The following is a 22,023-nucleotide window of genomic DNA, read 5'->3' on the forward strand; positions in this document are numbered from 1 at the left end:
AGTAGTTATATTCTTGTACATAGGGGCAGTATTATAGTAGTTATATTCCTGTATATAGGAGCAGTATTATAGTAGTTATATTCTTGTACATAGGAGCAGTATTATAGTAGTTATATTCTTGTACATAGCAGTATTATAGTAGTTATATTCTTGTACATAGGGGGCAGTATTATAGTAGTTATATTCTTGTACATAGGGGGCAGTATTATAGTAGTTATATTCTTGTACATAGTTGCAGTATTATAGTAGTTATATTCTTGTACATAGGGAGCAGTATTATAGTAGTTATATTCTTGTACATAGGGAGCAGTATTATAGTAGTTATACTCTTGTACATAGGGGGCAGTATTATAGTAGTTATATTCTTGTACATAGGAGCAGTATTATAGTAGTTATATTCTTGTACATAGGGAGCAGTATTATAGTAGTTATATTCTTGTATATAGGGAGCAGTATTATAGTAGTTATATTCTTGTATATAGTGGGCAGTATTATAGTAGTTATATTCTTGTACATAGGAGCAGTATTATAGTAGTTATATTCTTGTACATAGCAGTATTATAGTAGTTATATTCTTGTACATAGGGGGCAGTATTATAGTAGTTATATTCTTGTACATAGGGGGCAGTATTATAGTAGTTATATTCTTGTACATAGTTGCAGTATTATAGTAGTTATATTCTTGTACATAGGGAGCAGTATTATAGTAGTTATATTCTTGTACATAGGGGGCAGTATTATAGTAGTTATATTCTTGTAAATAGAGGCAGTATTATAGTAGTTATATTCTTGTACATAGGAGCAGTATTATAGTAGTTATATTCTTGTACATAGGAGCAGTATTATAGTAGTTATATTCTTGTACATAGGAGCAGTATTATAGTAGTTATATTCTTGTACATAGCAGTATTATAGTAGTTATATTCTTGTACATAGGGGGCAGTATTATAGTAGTTATATTCTTGTACATAGGGGGCAGTATTATAGTAGTTATATTCTTGAACATAGTTGCAGTATTATAGTAGTTATATTCTTGTACATAGGGAGCAGTATTATAGTAGTTATATTCTTGTACATAGGGAGCAGTATTATAGTAGTTATACTCTTGTACATAGGGGGCAGTATTATAGTAGTTATATTCTTGTACATAGGAGCAGTATTATAGTAGTTATATTCTTGTACATAGGGAGCAGTATTATAGTAGTTATATTCTTGTATATAGGGAGCAGTATTATAGTAGTTATATTCTTGTATATAGTGGGCAGTATTATAGTAGTTATATTCTTGTATATAGGGGCAGTATTATAGTAGTTATATTCTTGTACATAGGGAGCAGTATTATAGTAGTTATATTCTTGTACATAGGAGCAGTATTATAGTAGTTATATTCTTGTACATAGGGACAGTATTATAGTAGTTATATTCTTGTACATAGAAGCAGTATTATAGTAGTTATATTCTTGTACATAGGGGGCAGTATTATAGTAGTTATATTCTTGTACATAGGAGCAGTATTATAGTAGTTATATTCTTGTACATAGGGGGCAGTATTATAGTAGTTATATTCCTGTACATAGGGAGCAGTATTATAGTAGTTATATTCCTGTACATAGGGAGCAGTATTATAGTAGTTATATTCCTGTACATAGGGGCAGTATTATAGTAGTTATATTCTTGTACATAGGGGGCAGTATTATAGTGGTTATATTCCTGTACATAGGGGCAGTATTATAGTAGTTATATTCTTGTACATAGGGGGCAGTATTATAGTAGTTATATTCTTCTTCTTATTGAGGTTTGTTAGTTTTACATCTTATGAAGAGAGAATAATTCCGGGAGTTTAGTTTCTTAGTCAGCTTTTACTGTTCAGATTTGTGCAATAAAATCCGTAATTCAATCAGCCATGATGAAAGTCCTATCAGTCATCATTAGGATTGCTGCTTCCTCTGCTTTTTGAACCTTTTTCAGGGTTGTATTATGTGATCGCTCCCTGGGAGCCTCCGGGAGGTCAGAGATTATCATTACGGTTCATTCTCTAGGTGAAGTCTCCTACCCTGAACATCCCTAGCAATAGATAGGAAACGCAGGACAGAGTATGTTGGGCACTGCGTGGCTGAAAAGAGATGATGTCTGTAGGGGGCACTGTATGAGTCTAATGGTGACATTAATGGGGGACTTTTCTTCCCAATGAGGCACTGCATGGCATATTTTATTGAAGCATTATATGGTGGTACTATTTGGAAACTCTATGGTACCTTGAGGCACTATACGATGATTTACGTTGGTGACCAGTTGACGTTGGGCGCCGCATTTTCCGCTATTTATCTCACCACTTGTTTTTCTATGGTTTGTCTGTAATTAAGACGTTGCAACTCCGGCTTCACGAAGCTCATCCTTCCTTGGAGGAAACACCTGAACATGTGAAACAACTGGGGGCCAATGTATCCTCCATAACATATGACAAGAAGCGGTCCCTCACCCTCCCTCTGCCCTGTAGAAGCAGCCCATCTTCATACACAAAGACTGTCCCAAAGGCGTTGGTGCCCGGTGGTGACTCAATGACGCCCTCCATAGTGACATGATGTATTCCATGGGAGTCCCGGTGGTATCCACCACTGTGGTCATGCCCGGCAAAGTAACACACAACGCAGTGGTGAGAGTAGATGGTTCTGAGGATCTCGTCATAATTCCAAGCCAAGCAGGAGCTACGAATCGCTTTTGGGTGGATGGGGATGTGACCTGTGCAGAAGGAACATCGAGTCCGGGTCACAATTACGTTGACTTTCAAAAAGAACTGCACAATATTTTCCAAAATATATTTGGAGCCCCAATGATGAATCACTTACCAGCAATGATCACCCTCTCACCATTCTTGTCGGAATATGTGAGGACATCATTTAACCACGCCAACTGCTCTTGGCCCATGCCACCATTAAACTCCCTCAGGTGAAAGCCTATTATGTACAAAAGGAGGATAACATAAAGCTCACATCTCATGGATCTGCTGAAGACAAATATCAAGATATCAAGATATAATTCCCAAGGCTGTAACTGTGGTCCTAAGCCAGGAAATTAAGGTGCCACGAATATAATGTAGCATCATGAGGTGAGGTTTTTGGCATTAGTAAGAAGTTTGGTCTAAAGTATGAGAACCTAGTAAGGATCTGGCAAGAAGACTAAGCTCTCAACGTAGAGGTAACCAAAAACCACCCACCATGTTGAGGATATGCAAACACCCAAGTGATCATAAATGTTTTGATAAAACTAATTTGTTTTTCATGAGAGTGACCTCACATGCAAGGACCCTTCCACCCTTAGACCAGTCATCAGCAAATTCTTCCACTTTTAAAGAACGTACCATTTAATTTATCTTGACTACTTTCCATGAGATGTAAAGACTTTCGGTATTTCTCGCTGGACATTTCTCCACAAAGGACATTTAGATCATATGTGTCCACCACAACGAACCTGAACTTAGTATGAGGACTGAAATGATACGCGTAGTAGTCCTTGTTAGCTGAGGTTCCTCCACAACTTTGGTCGAGCTCCTCTTGTTGTTTGTCCTCCAGCCAACTTGTGTTAAGTTTTGAGTCCATTAAATATTTTCGACTGAAGTTATAAAATTCATGGTTACCCCAGACATGATGGAAAGGCATCAGTGCCAACTTGGTCATGGAAAGAACCATTTCAAGTGATTTTTCCGACCTTCCAGCTGTTTTGTTGTAGTGGTCGATGATGTCCCCAAGTTGCAACACAAACTTGGGCTTGATGTCCTCCGCGTTCCAATGCTTTATGGCATCCTGGAGGTGGAGGCAGCTTTGACTGTAGTATCTCATGGTTTTCCAGCCGCTACGTCCATCTGGTTTATTGGCATACTGAATATCTGCTATGACCCCAAATGTAAAATAAAAGTGACCATGCCTGCAGGAACCTCTCAAGTATTTCTTTGGTTCTTCCATCCTGTAGAGAATACAAATAACAGATAGTCTTAAAGGATTTGGTGATATACTGTGCATCCTGCAGTCCCTGGTTTAATCGTATGGTAGGTTGTGATATGAGGTGGCACCACCATGACCTGATATAGAAGCTGTCACAGGGAACAATGGTGTCATGGCTGTAAACTAAAGGAGGAGGTGACAATGGCTGCTTGGCCCCAAGAAAAGCCACATGGTGATGTGTGTTTGTGCATTGTGCCACTGCTGTCAGCCTCGGGAGAACTCCGCTCTGGAGGGTCTGGTGGACCCAACATGCATATATGCGGGAAGGACTGGTGACCAGTAAGTAGCGGGAGATTGGCTGCTCTGAGGCCTGTAAGGAGGTCTCGGCAGTGAGGTCCAATTGAATAAGAGAGTGAAAGGAGGGATCAGTTACGGAAAGGCTCTTAGAGCGCTGGTGTAAAAGTGACCCTGGTCTTGTTCTAATGCAAACACGTTATTGTGTGAAGTGTCCACAGTGTCCAGAGGCCTGTGTGACGTCCACAGTGTCCAGAGGCCTGTGTGACGTCCACAGTGTCCAGAGGCCTCTGTGACGTCCAGAGGCCTGTGTGACGTCCACAGTGTCCAGAGGCCTGCGTGACGTCCACAGTGTCCAGAGGCCTGCGTGACGTCCACAGTGTCCAGAGGCCTGCGTGATGTCCACAGTGTCCAGTGGCCTGCGTGACGTCCACAGTGTCCAGAGGCCTGCGTGAAGTCCACAGTGTTCAGAGGCCTGCGTGACGTCCACAGTGTCCAGAGGCCAGCGTGACGTCCACAGTCTCCAGAGGCCAGCGTGATGTCCACAGTGTCCAGAGGCCTGCGTGACGTCCACAGTGTCCAGAGGCCTGCGTGACGTCCACAGTGTCCAGAGGCCTGCGTGACGTCCACAGTGTCCAGAGGCCTGCGTGACGTCCACAGTGTCCAGAGGCCTGCGTGACGTCCACAGTGTCCAGAGGCCTGCGTAACGTCCACAGTGTCCAGAGGCCAGTGTGACGTCCACAGTGTCCAGAGGCCAGCGTAACGTCCACAGTGTCCAGAGGCCTGCGTGACGTCCACAGTGTCCAGAGGCCTGCGTGACGTCCACAGTGTCCAGAGGCCTGCGTGACGTCCACAGTGTCCAGAGGCCTGCGTGACGTCCACAGTGTCCAGAGGCCTGCGTGACGTTCACAGTGTCCAGAGGCTTGCGTAACGTCCACAGTGTCCAAAGGCCTGCGTAACGTCCACAGTGTCCAGAGGCCAGCGTGATGTCCACAGTGTCCAGAGGCCAGCGTGACGTCCACAGTGTCCAGAGGCCTGCGTGACGTCCACAGTGTCCAGAGGCCTGCGTGACGTCCACAGTGTCCAGAGGCCTGCGTGACGTCCACAGTGTCCAGAGGCCTGCGTGACGTCCACAGTGTCCAGAGGCCTGCGTGACGTCCACAGTGTCCAGAGGCCTGCGTGAAGTCCACAGTGTCCAGAGGCCTGCGTGACGTCCACAGTGTCCAGAGGCCTGCGTGACGTCCACAGTGTCCAGAGGCCTGCGTGACGTCCACAGTGTCCAGAGGCCTGCGTGACGTCCACAGTGTCCAGAGGCCTGCGTGACGTCCACAGTGTCCAGAGGCCTGCGTGACGTCCACAGTGTCCAGAGGCCTGCGTGACATCCACAGTGTCCAGAGGCCTGCGTGACGTCCACAGGGCTGTGTGACGTTCACAGTGTCCAGAGGCCTGCGTAACGTCCACAGTGTCAGGAGGCCTGCGTGAGGTTCACAGTGTCCAGCGGCCTGTGTGACATCCACAGTGTCCAGCGGCCTGCGTGACATCCACAGTGTCCAGAGGCCTGTGTGAGGTCCACAGTGTCCAGAGTCCTGTGTGACATCCACAGTGTCCAGTGGCCTGTGTGAGGTCCACAGTGTCCAGAGGCCTGTGTGAGGTCCACAGTGTCCAGAGGCCTGCGTGACGTCCACAGTGTCCAGAGGCCTGCGTGACGTCCACAGTGTCCAGAGGCCTGCGTGACGTCCACAGTGTCCAGAGGCCTGCGTGAAGTCCACAGTGTCCAGAGGCCTGCGTGACGTCCACAGTGTCCAGAGGCCTGCGTGACGTCCACAGTGTCCAGAGGCCTGCGTGACGTCCACAGTGTCCAGAGGCCTGCGTGACGTCCACAGTGTCCAGAGGCCTGCGTGACGTCCACAGTGTCCAGAGGCCTGCGTGACGTCCACAGTGTCCAGAGGCCTGCGTGACGTCCACAGTGTCCAGAGGCCTGCGTGACGTCCACAGGGCTGTGTGACGTTCACAGTGTCCAGAGGCCTGCGTAACGTCCACAGTGTCAGGAGGCCTGCGTGAGGTTCACAGTGTCCAGCGGCCTGTGTGACATCCACAGTGTCCAGCGGCCTGCGTGACATCCACAGTGTCCAGAGGCCTGTGTGAGGTCCACAGTGTCCAGAGTCCTGTGTGACATCCACAGTGTCCAGTGGCCTGTGTGAGGTCCACAGTGTCCAGAGGCCTGTGTGAGGTCCACAGTGTCCAGAGGCCTGTGTGAGGTCCACAGTGTCCAGAGGCCTGTGTGAGGTCCACAGTGTCCAGAGGCCTGTGTGAGGTCCACAGTGTCCAGAGGCCTGTGTGAGGTCCACAGTGTCCAGAGGCCTGTGTGAAGTCCACAGTGTCCAGAGGCCTGTGTGATGTCCACAGTGTCCAGAGGCCTGTGTGAAGTCCACAGTGTCCAGAGGCCTGTGTGAAGTCCACAGTGTCGAGAGGCCTGTGTGACATCCAGTGTCCAGAGACCTGTGTGACGTCCACAGTGTCCAGAGGCCTGTGTGATGACAACAGTGTCCAGATGTCACGCAAGGTGAGGGAAGGAATAAGTGTACAATGACGAGAAGGGGAAGAGGGGAAGGGAGCCCAACAACTAGGGAAAGGGGGAGTGGAGACCCTTAGGGATATCTAATATCACCCTGCCTACCCTATCATCTCTATATAAGTTCTGCACCTATCGCCGAGCAGGAACCTATACCCTGAATGTACCTAGAGCTAGGCCCTAGATAGGGAAGGAACGGGATGAGCACTAGTCAGGCCCCACTACAAATTAAATACAACAAGATAAACAAACAAAGGGGATACACTTAGCTTGAGCAGACACCAAAGAGATAACGCCAGCTGTCCTCCAAGGGCACCAAAGACGAGACTAGCCGACTGCCAGTTCTGCACAGAGGTACATAGAACTATCAACGGCGACTCTCTGGAGAAACTGAGAGTTTTTAACTACCAAGCAAGGGTGTGTCAATCAGCAGCAGAAGGTGGAGGTCGCTGCTGGGTCCTAAAGGAAGAAGGATACCACTATACTACAGAGATGAGAGGATCAAGAAGGCGTCAGCAATGCCAAGCGCAGTGACCTTCTACAGCCGGATCCAGAGCGACTGTCTGTCACACCTGACACGCCCGTGACACCAGAGGCCTGTGTGACGACCACAGTGTCCAGAGGCCTGTGTGAGTGACATTAATATTGACTTGTCCTCAGCTAACCCTTAACTGCTGAAACTGAGATCTAGAGTGTCCAAGTTTTTATTGCCACCATGTAACAAGGCATCGAATGTAAAAGTGCCACCTATCGGACATTGGAACCATCAGCCATCTCTACCCAAAAGTATGAATGGATACCAATAAGTGCTTTTAGAAGAAGACAAAGGTAAAATCTTCTTCATCCAACACTGGTCTGTGGCCGTCTCTGCATCAGCTATAACTGTTGTGTAAACCTCGCTGGTTCGCAAACATGTCAACCCCTCGTCAAGTTGTCCAAAACCAAGTGAGAATGGCCGCTCTTGGATGGGTTTGACGTAAACGCCAGCTCATGTTGGTCCAGATTTCAAGGGATGGATTGCAAAACTTTGGGACAGTTTCAACAAATTTGGGAATGTTGGAAGGTATGGGTTTAGGGTTTATAATGTTTGGAGCTCAGCAGGACCCTGGGGAGAAGAAAGAAGGGTGGTCACCATTCTGTGACCTCAATAAGTGGAATTGGTGACATGGCGGCCACAAAGGGGAGTAACTAGCTCGCCCTTGGAAAACTATACAAAGTAAGAAAGTCACCAATGATCCTGAGACAGAAAATAACAATCAACCAAAAATAATCACAAAGAAAAATTACACGTAAAATATTCCCAACCTCCTGCAGAAAAAAAAAAAAAAGGAAAACCCAGATTTATCATTTTCATACTTCTGCCCCAATTACCCCAAAAATAAACGGTAGATGATGAGTAACACTAAGCAATCCCTAGAGAAAATGACTAAAATTTAACACTTCTTTACTTTTTATTCTCAAACTATAAACTTAAAAAGCGAAAAATGAATATAATAAAACAGATTAATCAAAAGGACGTTGAATTGTCACAAATAAAATAAAGAAAAATGGCTAAAAAATTGTGTCCAAAAATTACCTCGAACGCAAAAAAGGGGGAAAGTCAACCAAAACCTTACAAGTCAATAGTACATGGCTGTACGGAAGATAGGAGTGATATATTCTGTGAGTAGATCGTGAGCTCCTGGGACCAGAGATAATGGGAGTAGTGATACATTCTCTATGTGTTCTATAAGGAAACTAAAGAGGAGCTTGGGTTCCTTACCACCTCCCACAACTTCCCTCTGTAACTTCTGGATTTGGGCTTTACCCGCACGTCTCCCCCTCCCACCATATTAATATTCCCAGCTTATAGCGGAGCAGAGTCACTCACTCCGGAGATCAATGTCTGCTCCTCCGTGATTCCCGTCCTGTACACAAGACGCGTCCTGCAGAGTCACCGCCGGCCGTAAGGAAAGCGGAAGACGATGACATCACCACCAGCTGGAAAGAGGGAGCAGAAAGATGACATCACCGCCGGGATTTATACATAAATCTGCAATGATCACAACGTCATTTACTCCAAAAACCCTCACACAAGTTATCCTCAATTCTCATCACAAAACTTTCCCGGACTCCTGAAAGGTAAATCTGATCCTCGGAGATGATTCTGTATGACCAAGCGCATAGGACGGAGCGTCACCCACCTGATCCCAGCACCGCCACATACCTCATGTAATAAAGTGATCAGACATCATCGATGGGGAGGAAAATGTGAAAAAAGGAGCAAAACTAAGACTGGATCCGACAAGGAACACAAACGTCACTGGAGCTGTCAGGAATTATTCCCCGGGTTTCCCAGCATACTTCCTCATACTTAGTGACTCACAGCAGGCGAAGCATTAACGTCTGAGCTCCGGCCGCTCACATGACAACTACTCGTAACCACCAGATATGATCTGTATATGACAACACAGCTCTGCAGGGATACAATAAGTATACATAAACCCGAGTGTGGTGACAGCAGGAACACAAAGAACCGAACTTACAGAAGTAATAATAATAATAAAGACTATATATAAATAAGAATATAACTACTATAATACTGCCCCCTATGTACAAGAATATAACTACTATAATACTGCCCCTATGTACAAGAATATAACTATTATAATACTGCTCCTATGTACAAGAATATAACTACTATAATACTGCTCCTATGTACAAGAATATAACTACTATAATACTGCCCCCTATGTACAGGAATATAACTACTATAATACTGCTCCTATGTACAAGAATATAACTACTATAATACTGCCCCCTATGTACAAGAATATAACTACTATAATACTGCTCCTATGTACAAGAATATAACTACTATATTACTGCTCCTATGTACAAGAATATAACTACTATAATACTGCTCCCTATGTACAAGAATATAACTACTATAATACTGCCCCTATGTACAAGAATATAACTACTATAATACTGGTCCTATATACAAGAATATAACTACTATAATACTGCCCCCTATGTACAAGAATATAACTACTATAATACTGCTCCTATGTACAAGAATATAACTATTATAATACTGCTCCTATGTACAAGAATATAACTACTATAATACTGCCCCCTATGTACAAGAATATAACTACTATAATACTGCTCCTATGTACAAGAATATAACTGCTATAATACTGCTCCTATGTACAAGAATATAACTACTATAATACTGCCCCTATGTACAAGAATATAACTACTATAATACTGCTCCTATGTACAAGAATATAACTACTATAATACTGCCCCCTATGTACAAGAATATAACTACTATAATACTGTCCCTATATACAAGAATATAACTACTATAATACTGTCCCTATGTACAAGAATATAACTACTATAATACTGCCCCTATGTACAACAATATAACTACTATAATACTGCCTCCTATGTACAACAATATAACTACTATAATACTGCCCCCTGTGTACAAGAATATAAATACTATAATACTGCTCCTATATACAAGAATATAACTACTATAATACTGCTCCTATGTACAAGAATATAACTACTATAATACTGCTCCCTATGTACAAGAATATAACTACTATAATACTGCCCCTTTGAACAAGAATATAACTACTATAATACTGCTCCTATGTGCAAGAATATAACTACTATAATACTGCCCCTATGTACAAGAATATAACTACTATAATACTGCCCCCTATGTACAAGAATATAACTACTATAATACTGCCCCTATGTACAAGAATATAACTACTATAATACTGCCCCTATGTACAAGAATATAAGTACTATAATACTGCCCCTTATGTACAAGAATATAGCTACTATAATACTGCTCCTATGTACAAGAATATAACTACTATAATACTGCCCCTTTGTACAAGAATATAACTACTATAATACTGCCCTCTATATACCAGAATATAACTACTATAATACTGCCCCCTATGTACAAGAATATAACTACTATAATACTGCTCCTATGTGCAAGAATATAACTACTATAATACTGCCCCTATGTACAAGAATATAACTACTATAATACTGCCCGTATATACAAGAATATAACTACTATAATACTACCCCTATGTACAAGAATATAACTACTATAATACTGCTCCTATGTACAAGAATATAACTACTATAATACTGCCCCTATGTACAAGAATATAACTACTATAATACTGCTCCTATGTACAAGAATATAACTACTATAATGCTGCCCCCTATGTACAAGAATATAGCTACTATAATACTGCTCCTATGTACAAGAATATAACTACTATAATACTGCCCACTATGTACAAGAATATAGCTACTATAATACTGCTCCTATGTACAAGAATATAACTACTATAATACTGCTCCTATGTACAAGAATATAACTACTATAATACTGCCCCCTATGTACAAGAATATAAGTACTATAATACTGCCCCTTATGTACAAGAATATTACTACTATAATACTGCTCCTATGTACAAGAATATAAGTACTATAATACTGCTCCTATGTACAAGAATATAACTACTATAATACTGCTCCTATGTACAAGAATATAACTACTATAATACTGCTCCTATGTACAAGAATATAACTACTATAATACTGCCCCCTATGTACAATAATATAACTACTATAATACTGCCCCCTATGTACAAGAATATAACTACTATAATACTGCCCCCTATGTACAAGAATATAACTACTATAATACTGCTCCTATGTACAAGAATATAACTACTGTGACATGCAGAAGTAGTGCTTTTGCAGAGTGTGACATGCAGAAGTAGTGCTAGTGCTTTAAAAGCATCCAGCAACTAGAGGGGTTAACACAGTCACAGGAGAAGGGGAATGTTTTAGCAGAGCCCCAGGGGGATTGTGGGAAAATTGTCTGGCTGGAGCTGAAGAGAAAGGTGGTGTGTGTGTTCTGCATCTCACAGAAGTGCCCCTGCAAGTGAAAAGGATTCAAGTCAGGAGTGAAGCTAAGCACAGGTCACGTAGAGTTCCTGAACTAGCTGGGCAGAGTATTGTCAGGCATAAAGATAAGGACTGTAAGAAATGGTGTCACAGGGATCATCTCTCTCAGCAAACCCTCTCCCCCTCCTCCATCTCACTGTGCTGTAAAGAATGCTGGGTTCATTAATGTGCCTTTGCATTAGAACTGTGCTGTCCTGTACTACTGGGAAGACTGTGAACTGCTGCGCTGCTAAGGAAACTGTACTGTTTGTCACTGGAGCCTGTTGCTCATAAGACTTAACTTGCACTGGCTGTGCGGCTTCTTATTAAATACTACTGTTCTACCGTTTATGAGGACTCTTGTCATGTGTGTCTGGTCAGCAAGTGAAACAACCTACGTGTCTGTGCCTGAGGGTCAATACCCCTGTGTGCCTGAGAGAAGCTGCAGCATATGGTCTATGGTCGCCCTGAGTAATGGTTCCCCTAAGATTCCAAAGAATTCATGTAACCTGTCTTGCCAATATCGGAACGTAGCGGCGTGCGTGTAACACTACTATAATACTGCCTCTATATATCAGAATTTTGGGTCACTGGCTGGTATTTTGGGAATGTAGGGGATCAGCTCTCTGGTAGACCCTGGTGCACACACAAGAAACCAGTTCGTTAGTTCAAAATAAATGTCTAGGTTAACAAAATAAAACAGCCTTTTCCAGCACAAAGGGATAACACAAAAGTAAATAGTTCATTTTAGAGGTACGGGCTCACTCGTTCAGACACACACACACAGCTGGTCAGGATCTAACACCAACAGAGGGGTTTCCATCTCTACTCCCAGACACTGATGGAGGCAGCTGGACTGCCTTCTATAGTCCGTTCCAAGTCCTGGAACTGGAGGTAAGGGAACGGCCAGTCCCACCCAGCTCTAATGGCCGCTCCTAAAATACAGTTCCAAAATCTGGGCCCATTAAAAACACCTCTCAGCACTACACGTGCTGGCCTGAAGCCTGCTTCTCCAGGTCCTACATCAATGAGGTTTAGCATCTTGGGGACATATACCTCCCATCCAGGACCTGTCCAGTGGCCACCTTACATAGGGTTTATGATTGATTTTGTAGCCATTGATACCTCCCGTCCAGGACCTGTCCAGCGGCCACCTTACATGGGGTTTATGATTGATTTTGTAGCCATTGATACCTCCCGTCCAGGACCTGTCCAGCGGCCACCTTGCATGGGGTTTATGATTGATTTTGTAGCCATTGATACCTCCTGTCCAGGACCTGTCCAGTGGCCACCTTACATGGGGTTTATGATTAATTTTGTAGCCATTGATACCTCCCGTCCAGGACCTGTCCAGCGGCCACCTTACATGGGGTTTATGATTAATTTTGTAGCCATTGATACCTCCTGTCCAGGACCTGTCCAGTGGCCACCTTACATGGGGTTTATGATTGATTTTGTAGCCATTGATACCTCCTGTCCAGTGGCCACCTTACATAGGGTTTATGATTGATTTTGTAGCCATTGATACCTCCCGTCCAGGACCTGTCCAGTGGCCACCTTACATGGGGTTTATGATTGATTTTGTAGCCATTGATACCTCCCGTCCAGGACCTGTCCAGTGGCCACCTTACATAGGGTTTATGATTGATTTTGTAGCCATTGATACCTCCCGTCCAGGACCTGTCCAGTGGCCACCTTACATGGGGTTTATGATTGATTTTGTAGCCATTGATACCTCCCGTCCAGGACCTGTCCAGTGGCCACCTTACATGGGGTTTATGATTGATTTTGTAGCCATTGCTCTGTGACTTCACATTCTTGATTCTTGTCTTGGTGACAGGCTTGGGTATTCGTCATCCTTCTTACTCTTGGTGGGGGGTAGACTCTGTTCCTCCCTTTTTGACCTTGGCGTTTCGGTGTAGTTTCCGTCTTCGCCTTCTATTGTCAGAGCACACAGCATTACAGTTTTCTGTTGACACACTTAAGTCTCATTCTTTTGTTGGACCTTCTTGGACTTGTGTGTCGGTAGCGGTGGACTCGGTTGACACGACATCTACATCACTTGTTTTTCCAGTGTTCGTGATGGCGTCCGCTGGTGTGAAGGCTGAACTGACCTGCTCCATCTGCATGGGGATTTATTCTGATCCAGTTTACTTGCCTTGTGGACACAATTTCTGCAAAAAGTGCATCACCAAGACCTGGGAGCACCAGGATGAGGAAGAGTACACGTGTCCAGAATGTGTGAAGAGGTACAAGAGAAGAGTTTCCCTCAAGAAGAATCGTAAGCTACAAAATATCGCTGACGCTTTCCTCCTGACTCACAAGGAATCTGAAGACACTGGGACCCGATGCAGCTTCTGCCTCCACATCTACGTCCCCGCCATCAAGTCCTGTCTACACTGTGAAGCTTCTCTCTGTGATAATCATCTGATCACCCACAGCAGGTCACCAGAACACATCATCATCGAGCCCAGCCCGTACCTCGTGAACAAAAAATGTCCCGTCCATAAGAAGATTCTGGAATATTACTGCAAGGAGGATGATTGCTGCATTTGCAACATCTGTAGGATCAATCGAAAACACAGAGAACATCAAGTCATGGCTGTGATGGAAGCCGCGAAGAAGAAGAAGAAAAAATGCAAACAAATTCAGAAGAAGCTGGCCAAGAAACACGACGAGATGGAGAAAAGACTCCAAGGTCTATTAAGAGAAAAGGAAAAAGTGACCAAGAGAGCGGCTGCAGAAACAGAGAGGGTCACTGTCCTGTTCCGAGACATCAGGGACCACCTGGATGACCTAGAGAAGAAGGTCCTGAGCGTGGTCTCCACCTGGGAGGAGAAGGCATTACTCCCGGTCTCCGGTCTGATCCAGCGATTGGAAACTAACAGGGATGAGTTCTCCAGGAGAATGGGCCACATCCAGGAGCTTTGTCATATGAAAGACCCTATAAATGTCCTACAAGAAAAGGAGTCTGGAGAGGACAGCTTTACTGATGTAGGGGGTAACGAAGAGAAGGCCGAGGAGAGTCCCCACCCTGTGGAGGAGCTGGACCAGACCCTGATCTCACTGCAAATACACAGAGACTTAGCCGACATCATGAGGGCCGTGAAGAGACGGTTACACGACGACGGAGCTGTGGGGTGAAGAAGACCCCCCTAATAGTCACATCACCCTGCTAATCCTCTCCTGTGTGATACTGTCCGCTGAGCAGTGTATCTAATCCTATCCTATGTGATACTGTCTGCTGAGTCGTGTATCTAATCCTATCCTGTGTGATACTGTCTGCTGAGTCGTGTATCTAATCCTATCCTGTGTGATACTGTCTGCTGAGCCGTGTATCTAATCCTCTCCTGTGTGATACTGTCTGCTGAGCTGTGTATCTAATCCTATCCTGTGTGATACTGTCTGCTGAGCCGTGTATCTAATCCTATCCTGTGTGATACTGTCTGCTGAGCCGTGTATCTAATCCTCTCCTGTGTGATACTGTCTGCTGAGCCGTGTATCTAATCCTCTCCTGTGTGATACTGTCTGCTGAGCCATGTATCTAATCCTCTCCTGTGTGATACTGTCTGCTGAGCTGTGTATCTAACCTCTCCTGTGTGATACTGTCTGCTGAGCCGTGTATCTAATCCTCTCCTGTGTGATACTGACTGCTGAGCCGTGTATCTAATCCTCTCCTGTGTGATACTGTCTGCTGAGCCATGTATCTAATCCTCTCCTGTGTGATACTGTCTGCTGAGCTGTGTATCTAACCTCTCCTGTGTGATACTGACTGCTGAGCCGTGTATCTAATCCTCTCCTGTGTGATACTGTCTTCTGAGCCGTGTATCTAATCCTCTCCTGTGTGATACTGACTGCTGAGCCGTGTATCTAATCCTATCCTGTGTGATACTGACTGCTGAGCCGTGTATCTAATCCTCTCCTGTGTGATACTGTCTTCTGAGCCGTGTATCTAATCCTCTCCTGTGTGATACTGTCTTCTGAGCCGTGTATCTAATCCTCTCCTGTGTGATACTGACTGCTGAGCCGTGTATCTAATCCTATCCTGTGTGATACTGGCTGCTGAGCCGTGTATCTAATCCTCTCCTGTGTGATACTGTCTGCTGAGCCGTGTATCTAATCCTCTCCTGTGTGATACTGACTGCTGAGCCGTGTATCTAATCCTATCCTGTGTGATACTGACTGCTGAGCCGTGTATCTAATCCTCTCCTGTGTGATACTGTCTGCTGAGCCGTGTATCTAATCCTCTCCTGTGTGATACTGTCTGCTGAGCCGTGTATCTAATCCTATCCTGTGTGATACTGTCTGCTGAGCCGTGTATCTAATCCTCTCCTGTGTGATACTGACTGCTGAGCCGTGTATCTAATCCTATCCTGTGTGATACTGTCTGCTGAGCCGTGTATCTAATCCTATCCTGTGTGATACTGTCTGCCGAGCCGTGTATCTAATCCTCTCCTGTGTGATACTGTCTGCTGAGCCATGTATTTAATCCTCTCCTGTGTGATACTGTCTGCTGTATCTGTCATGAAACAACACCCACTTTTGGGTCAGACTTTGCAGCCCTCTGGCGCCCCTTTATCCTGCTGGTCAAACACGGTATTGACCGAGGATAAGCACGGGTGCAGCTGCTCTAATTTATGTCGACTATTGTGGCACGTGATGTGACAGGACGTATATATACCACCAGTTCCTTCCAGGAACGTATATATACCTCCGACCAGCCACCCTCAAACCACAATATCACATAAATACTGGTATACTGCCACCACCGATCGCTGAACAGGTGGATCGGGTACCCGTTAGGTAACGTGAATTAGCGGGTGAAGAACGTGTTTGCTCGACATAGGACAAGAAGAACGAAGCTGGTAAATAATAATGATTTACTCCCAAAAGGGGGCAGTGTTTACAAAATATATACAAGATATTATAAAAGAGACAATTTACCTATATGCATAAACAGTTATTAAAATAAAAGGGATAAGTGATAGCAAAACCTGCGCCACGAGGTGATGGTCTCAGATTCTGTGGGGGGACGGCTCCCCGGAAATTAGAGGTGATTCTTCTACGCAGCGTGGTGTGCGTGCGTCTGATGTCCCTGAGAAGAATGACTTGAAAAATGGCCGCTCTGCTTTTTAGTAAAGGGGCCAAATGATTAGGAAACACCCATATTGTTTACCTCACACGGGGGCTCGGTTTTGTGAAACCACCCAGCTGCATAGAACATAGAAACCTTCAGATTTCATATCTTGGTGTGGGGGGGGTCCCACATCCAAGATGGAGACATCATGTTGGCCGTCACCAATATTCATGAGGATTGATATCAAATATGAAATCTCTATGACGCTCAGAAGCTCAGAATCCATTACCCCAGTTCCCGATCGTTTCTCAGTTATGCAAGATATACTATTGTAAAGGGAAAAAGGTGAGCATTCCAAAAATGTGGTCCCGGTGTTTGTGACAGTCCTGTGCGTTATTAAAATTGACATTAAACGTTGGTCCAGCTCAACAATAGAATTCTTTGAGACATCTCTCATTTTAAAAACTCAGGCAGAAATACATTTCGCCTGACACCTCCCCCTTTTAGACTGCGCTATGGAGGTAGGACCTTCTGGTACTCCTCCAGGCATATATCTGTAGGTTCCCCCCGCCAGGACAACCCATCGGCATTGCCATGCTCGCTGCCCTTGCGGTGTTGAACGGTAAAGTCGTACTGCTGGAGCGTGAGGCTCCAGCGTAACAACCTTCCGTTGGCACTGGACATGGTGTGCAGCCAACTCAGGGGGTGGTGGTCAGTCACGACAGTGAAGGGGCGCCCGTACAAGTAAGGCTGTAAGCAGTTGAGGGCCCATACAATGGCCAGGCACTCCTTCTCTATGGTGGCAGCAGTTTCCGGCTTAGGTACAACACGGGGTGTTCTTGGTTTCCCGAGTCGACCTGGCTGAGTACAGCACCGAGGCCAAATTCACTGGCGTCGGTCTGTACTAAGAGTGGTCGTGTGCCGTCGACCGCCTTTAGCACAGGAGAGCTGCTCAGAGCAGTCTTCAGAGCCCGAAAGGCCACCTCGCATTCATCTGTCCACTTGACTGAATGGGGTAGGCTCCTCCTGGTGAGATCTGTCAAGGGCTTCGCAAGGCTACTATAGTTTTGTACAAAGCGTCAATAGTACCCTGGGGTGCCCAAGAAGGACTGCAACTGCTTCTTGGTCCTGGGGGTGGGCCAGGACACGATAGCGTCCACCTTTCCAGGCTCTGGCTTCAGAGTACCCCCACCTACCCGGTGCCCCAGGTAGTGGACCTCGTTCAAGCCCATCTGGCACTTTCCCGGCTTGATGGTCAAGCCTGCCTGGTGAATGCGCCCGAGCACCTGCTGCAGATGCTCGAGGTGATCCTCCCAGGTGGGACTGAAGATGGCAATGTCATCCAGGTACGCCACTGCGTATCTCTCCAGGCCCTGGAGCAGGTGGTTGACCATTCGCTGGAAAGTGGCAGGGGCATTTTTCATGCCGAAAGGCATGACCGTGGATTCATACAATCCGAAGGGGGTGATAAAGGCGGACTTCTCCTGGGCCCCGGGGCTCAAGGGAATCTGCCAATATCCCCGACTCAAATCCATAATGGAGAGATAGCTCGCGCTGGCTAACCGCTCCAGCAGCTCCTCAATGCGTGGCATTGGTTGTGCATCAGAGGCTGTGATAGCGTTGAGCCCCCTGTAGTCCACACAGAACCGGGTGGTCCAGTCCTTCTTTGGCACCAGGACTACAGGTGAGGTCCACGCGCTCTTGGACCGCTTAATCACCGCCAGCTTCAGCATCTCCTCGACCTCCTGGCGCATGGCATGCTGCACCTCGTCGGAGATTCGATAGGCTGTCCGCCGGAGTGGGGCATGATTCCCGGTGTCCACTTCATGGACCGCCACTTCAGTCCTACCAGGCAGGTTGGTGAACACTGCTTGGAAGGGTTTCAGCACTGCTCGCATCTGAGACCTCTGGTCTGCGGATAGCAAGTCGCTTATCTCTACATCCTCTAGGGACCCGCTGGCCTTCGCTTGGGCGAGCATGTCAAAGAGGGGGCCATCCTCCCCATCCTCGGGCAGGTTGCAGACCGGTAGGACGCAGGTTCCACGTTCTTGATGAGCCTTCATCATATTAACGTGAAAAGCCTTCCGCCTTCCCCGCGCGTGGTCAAGAGTGATCACGTAGGTGACTGGGTTGAGCTGTTGGTGAATGACGTACGGGCCTTCCCAGGCCGCCTGAAGCTTGTCCTTTGGTACGGGGACCAGCACCCACACCTTCTGACCCACCTGGTAGGTCCGTTCTCGGGCGTTCTTGTCGTACCAATGCTTCTGGTCAGCCTGGGCTTGCGCCATGTTGTCATGCACCAACTGCGTCAAGGTCTGCATCTTGTCACGGAAGCGCATGACATACTCCACGATGGACACTCCTGGGGAGCTCGGCTCTTCTTCCCAGAATTCCCTTATCAACCCAAGGGGTCCTCGGACACGCCTGCCATACAGGAGCTCAAAGGGGGAGAACCCAGTCAAGGCCTGTGGAACCTCTCTGTAAGCAAAAAGCAGGTGTGGGAGGTAACGCTCCCAGTCGCGACCCTGGGTTTCAACCAGCATTTTTAACATCTGTTTGAGGGTACCGTTGAATCGCTCACACAAACCATTGGTCTGTGGGTGATACGCACTCGATACCAAATGCTGCACCTGCATTTTCTTACATAGGGCCTCCATTAAGCGTGACATGAACTGGGTCTCCTGGTCGGTAAGCATCTCCCTGGGAAATCCTACTCGCCAAAATATGGCCAAGAGGGCGTCCGCCAACTTATCCGCCCTAATTGAGGACAGGGCTACTGCCTCCGGATACCGGGTAGCATAGTCTACCACGGTAAGGATGAAGCGTTTTCCAGAGCTGCTGGGTATGGCCAGTGGTCCCACAATGTCCACAGCAATCCTCTGGAAAGGCTCCTCTATCACTGGCAAAGAGATCAGGGGGGCTTTGGGGGCCGGCCCTGACTTTCCCACTCTTTGACACGTGGTACAGGAGCGACAGTAGTTCACCACATCTGTCCTCATTTTGGGCCAATAAAAGTGATGAGACAGCCGGGCCTTGGTTTTGCTGACCCCCAAGTGTCCAGCGAGTGGAATTTCATGGGCGATCCGCAACAACTCGTCCCTGAATTGGTAGGGGACGACCAGCTGTCTTTCCCTCAGCCACTCCTGTTGGGGTGTACAGGGAACTGTCTCCCGGTACAACCTCCCTTGGTCCCAGAATACCCTCTCCTTATCAGACTCGGAGGTGGGCTTCTCAGCGAGGCTCCTTAACGTCTCCAGGCTAGCATCTGAGTGCAGAGCTGCCTGAAACTCCTGGCTGGAGGAAGCCAGAAGTGAGGTTAAGGCCACGTCCTCACTAGGACCCTCTGGGACCGGCTCTGGGTCCATACCTGATCCTGTTATTCCTCTGTCCGAGGAGGGTCCAGAAGGCAGGGCGTTACTTGCGTTCTGGGCACTCTGACTGCGGGTAACAGCGGCTATATAGGCCGTGTCCCCGGGGAATAACACCGTCTCATTAGCCTGCGAGGCCATGAGAACTACTTCTCCATCATCCTCCATTACCTCAGGCACAGTGCTACATATGGGGCAGCGACTATCAGCCAGGTCACCATCTGTTGTGGCACAGGTCACTGGCACAGCACCACCTGCTTCATGGTCCTCGTGCCTCTCCCCATTACCCTTGGCACTGACCTTTGCTCCTGCAAGGGGATCCTCAGCAACATCACCCCGCAGAGTGACATGGCTGAGTTCTCCTGCACCTTCCGATACAACAACATCATCATCATCATCATCATGTAAAGCATGGACATTCCCATTATTAGCATTAACCTTACCAACCGTATCAGATCGGGGAGGGGTGTCAGGGACATAATAAGCAAACATCCTCCCCAAATCAGTTCCCAACACAACATTTTCAGGTAGGTTGTCAGATACTCCGACTTCCTTCACCCCACTCCCCGCACCCCAATCAATAAAAACCCGGGCCATGGGCAAGGGGCATCGGACGCCCCCAATCCCGGTGACAGTCAGGGTCTTTCCTGGAATAAGCGCTTCAGGGGACACCAGTTCGGGTCGGATGAGGGTTCGCTCGGCCCCAGTGTCCTTGAGGCCTACAGTGACAGTGTTCCCCACCCTGACAGACTGCAAGTTTTCACAGGCCCTCCCAACCGGCCCACCCACCAAAAGAACTGATGCACTAGGCCCTGGGGCCTTGGATGGGGGGTTCTTCCTCTGCTTCTCTGGGCAAGTGGCGCTGAGATGACCAGTCTGGTTGCAGGAATAACACCTGCGGGCATCAGATGCAGGCCGGGCATTGGTAACGGGGAAAAGGCCTCCGGAAGGTCGGCTGGCAGGGGCAGGGATGGTGGTTGATGGCTTACCCCCTTTCCAGCTGGCGACAACTGGCTTCCGCACCTCCGGTCTCCAGTTGGCCTCGTAGGTGTCTGCGATCTGCGCTGCTTTATTGGCATCTGGGGGCTCCCGATCCATCACGAACTGCCGTACCTCAGTCGGACACAGATGCAGGAACTGGTCTTTCACCATCAGGTCCTTTAGCTGCTCAAAGGTGGTCGCTGACAGTCCTTGGATCCACTGCTCAAAGTTGGTTCGGAGCCCGTCCACCACATCGCTGTAGGTGTCCTGTGGTCCACGTTGGAGGGCTCTGAACTTTGTGCGGTAAACCTCCGGAGTCAGCTGGTACTTTTTTATCAGGGCCTGCTTGACGGCCTCATAGTCTCCATCTTGTTCTCGAGGGAGGGAAGCAAACACCTCCAAAGCTTTTCCTCGGAGCCCTGGAGTCAAATATCTTGCCCATTGGTCGATGGGCAGCTGATACTGCCTGCAGGCCTTTTCAAAGCCTCGCAGAAATGTGTCCAAGTCCCCATCCTTTTCCATCACAGGGAAGTGCTCAGGACGAGGTTTAAAGCAGCTGGCACTCTTGGACTCACGGGTCTGCGTAGAGGGCGACTCCTTCTGAATCCGGGCTAGCTCCAGCTGGTGTTGTCGGTCAGCTTGTCGCTCCGCAGCCTCTCGGTCAGCTTGGCCTTGTCGCTCCGCTTGGGCCTGTTGCTCTGCTCACTCCTGGAATCTCAGGATCAGCTGCAGTCGTCCATCACGATCGTCTGCGGTGAGCTGCTCCAAGGCCATCTGCAGGTGGGGGTCCACACTACCCTGGTTGCGGGTATG

General features: G+C 47.0%; 1 protein-coding gene across 3 annotated transcripts; it reads right to left on the bottom strand.

Moving 5' to 3' along the window:
• Nucleotides 1-276: 276 nt before the first annotated feature.
• Nucleotides 277-21,445, bottom strand: LOC141238552 (manganese-dependent ADP-ribose/CDP-alcohol diphosphatase-like). Of its 3 annotated transcripts, none has more exons than XM_073668450.1 (5): nucleotides 21,219-21,445; nucleotides 8,675-8,784; nucleotides 3,359-3,960; nucleotides 2,847-2,954; nucleotides 277-2,739 (listed from the first exon to the last, which is right to left on the bottom strand). In XM_073668450.1, exons 3-5 carry the CDS (start codon nucleotides 3,957-3,959, stop codon nucleotides 2,390-2,392), a joined length of 1,059 nt encoding a protein of 352 aa, XP_073524551.1. In that variant the 5' UTR covers nucleotide 3,960; nucleotides 8,675-8,784; nucleotides 21,219-21,445; the 3' UTR covers nucleotides 277-2,389. The 3 variants fall into 3 exon arrangements, with proteins under 3 accessions (XP_073524551.1, XP_073524550.1, XP_073524549.1); XM_073668449.1 differs by lacking the exon at nucleotides 21,219-21,445 and adding an exon at nucleotides 9,170-9,224; XM_073668448.1 differs by lacking the exon at nucleotides 21,219-21,445 and adding an exon at nucleotides 9,011-9,163.
• Between the last annotated feature and the right edge of the window lie 578 nt (nucleotides 21,446-22,023).

The sequence above is a fragment of the Phyllobates terribilis genome, unplaced genomic scaffold (assembly GCF_046119375.1).
Source record: "Phyllobates terribilis strain yellow unplaced genomic scaffold, ASM4611937v1 Scaffold_761__1_contigs__length_706479, whole genome shotgun sequence".
In the NCBI taxonomy this organism is placed as follows: Eukaryota; Metazoa; Chordata; class Amphibia; order Anura; family Dendrobatidae; genus Phyllobates; species Phyllobates terribilis.

Excerpts from the sequence above, each read along its gene's own strand:
- LOC141238552 (XM_073668450.1), bottom strand. The coding sequence starts at position 3,959 with ATGGAAGAACCAAAGAAATACTTGAGAGGTTCCTGCAGGCATGGTCAC. Across the intron at positions 2,955-3,358 it reads TAGTCAAGATAAATTAAATG|GCTTTCACCTGAGGGAGTTT; the intron begins GTACGTTCTTTA and ends TGTACATAATAG. Across the intron at positions 2,740-2,846 it reads TGAGAGGGTGATCATTGCTG|GTCACATCCCCATCCACCCA; the intron begins GTAAGTGATTCA and ends CCTTCTGCACAG.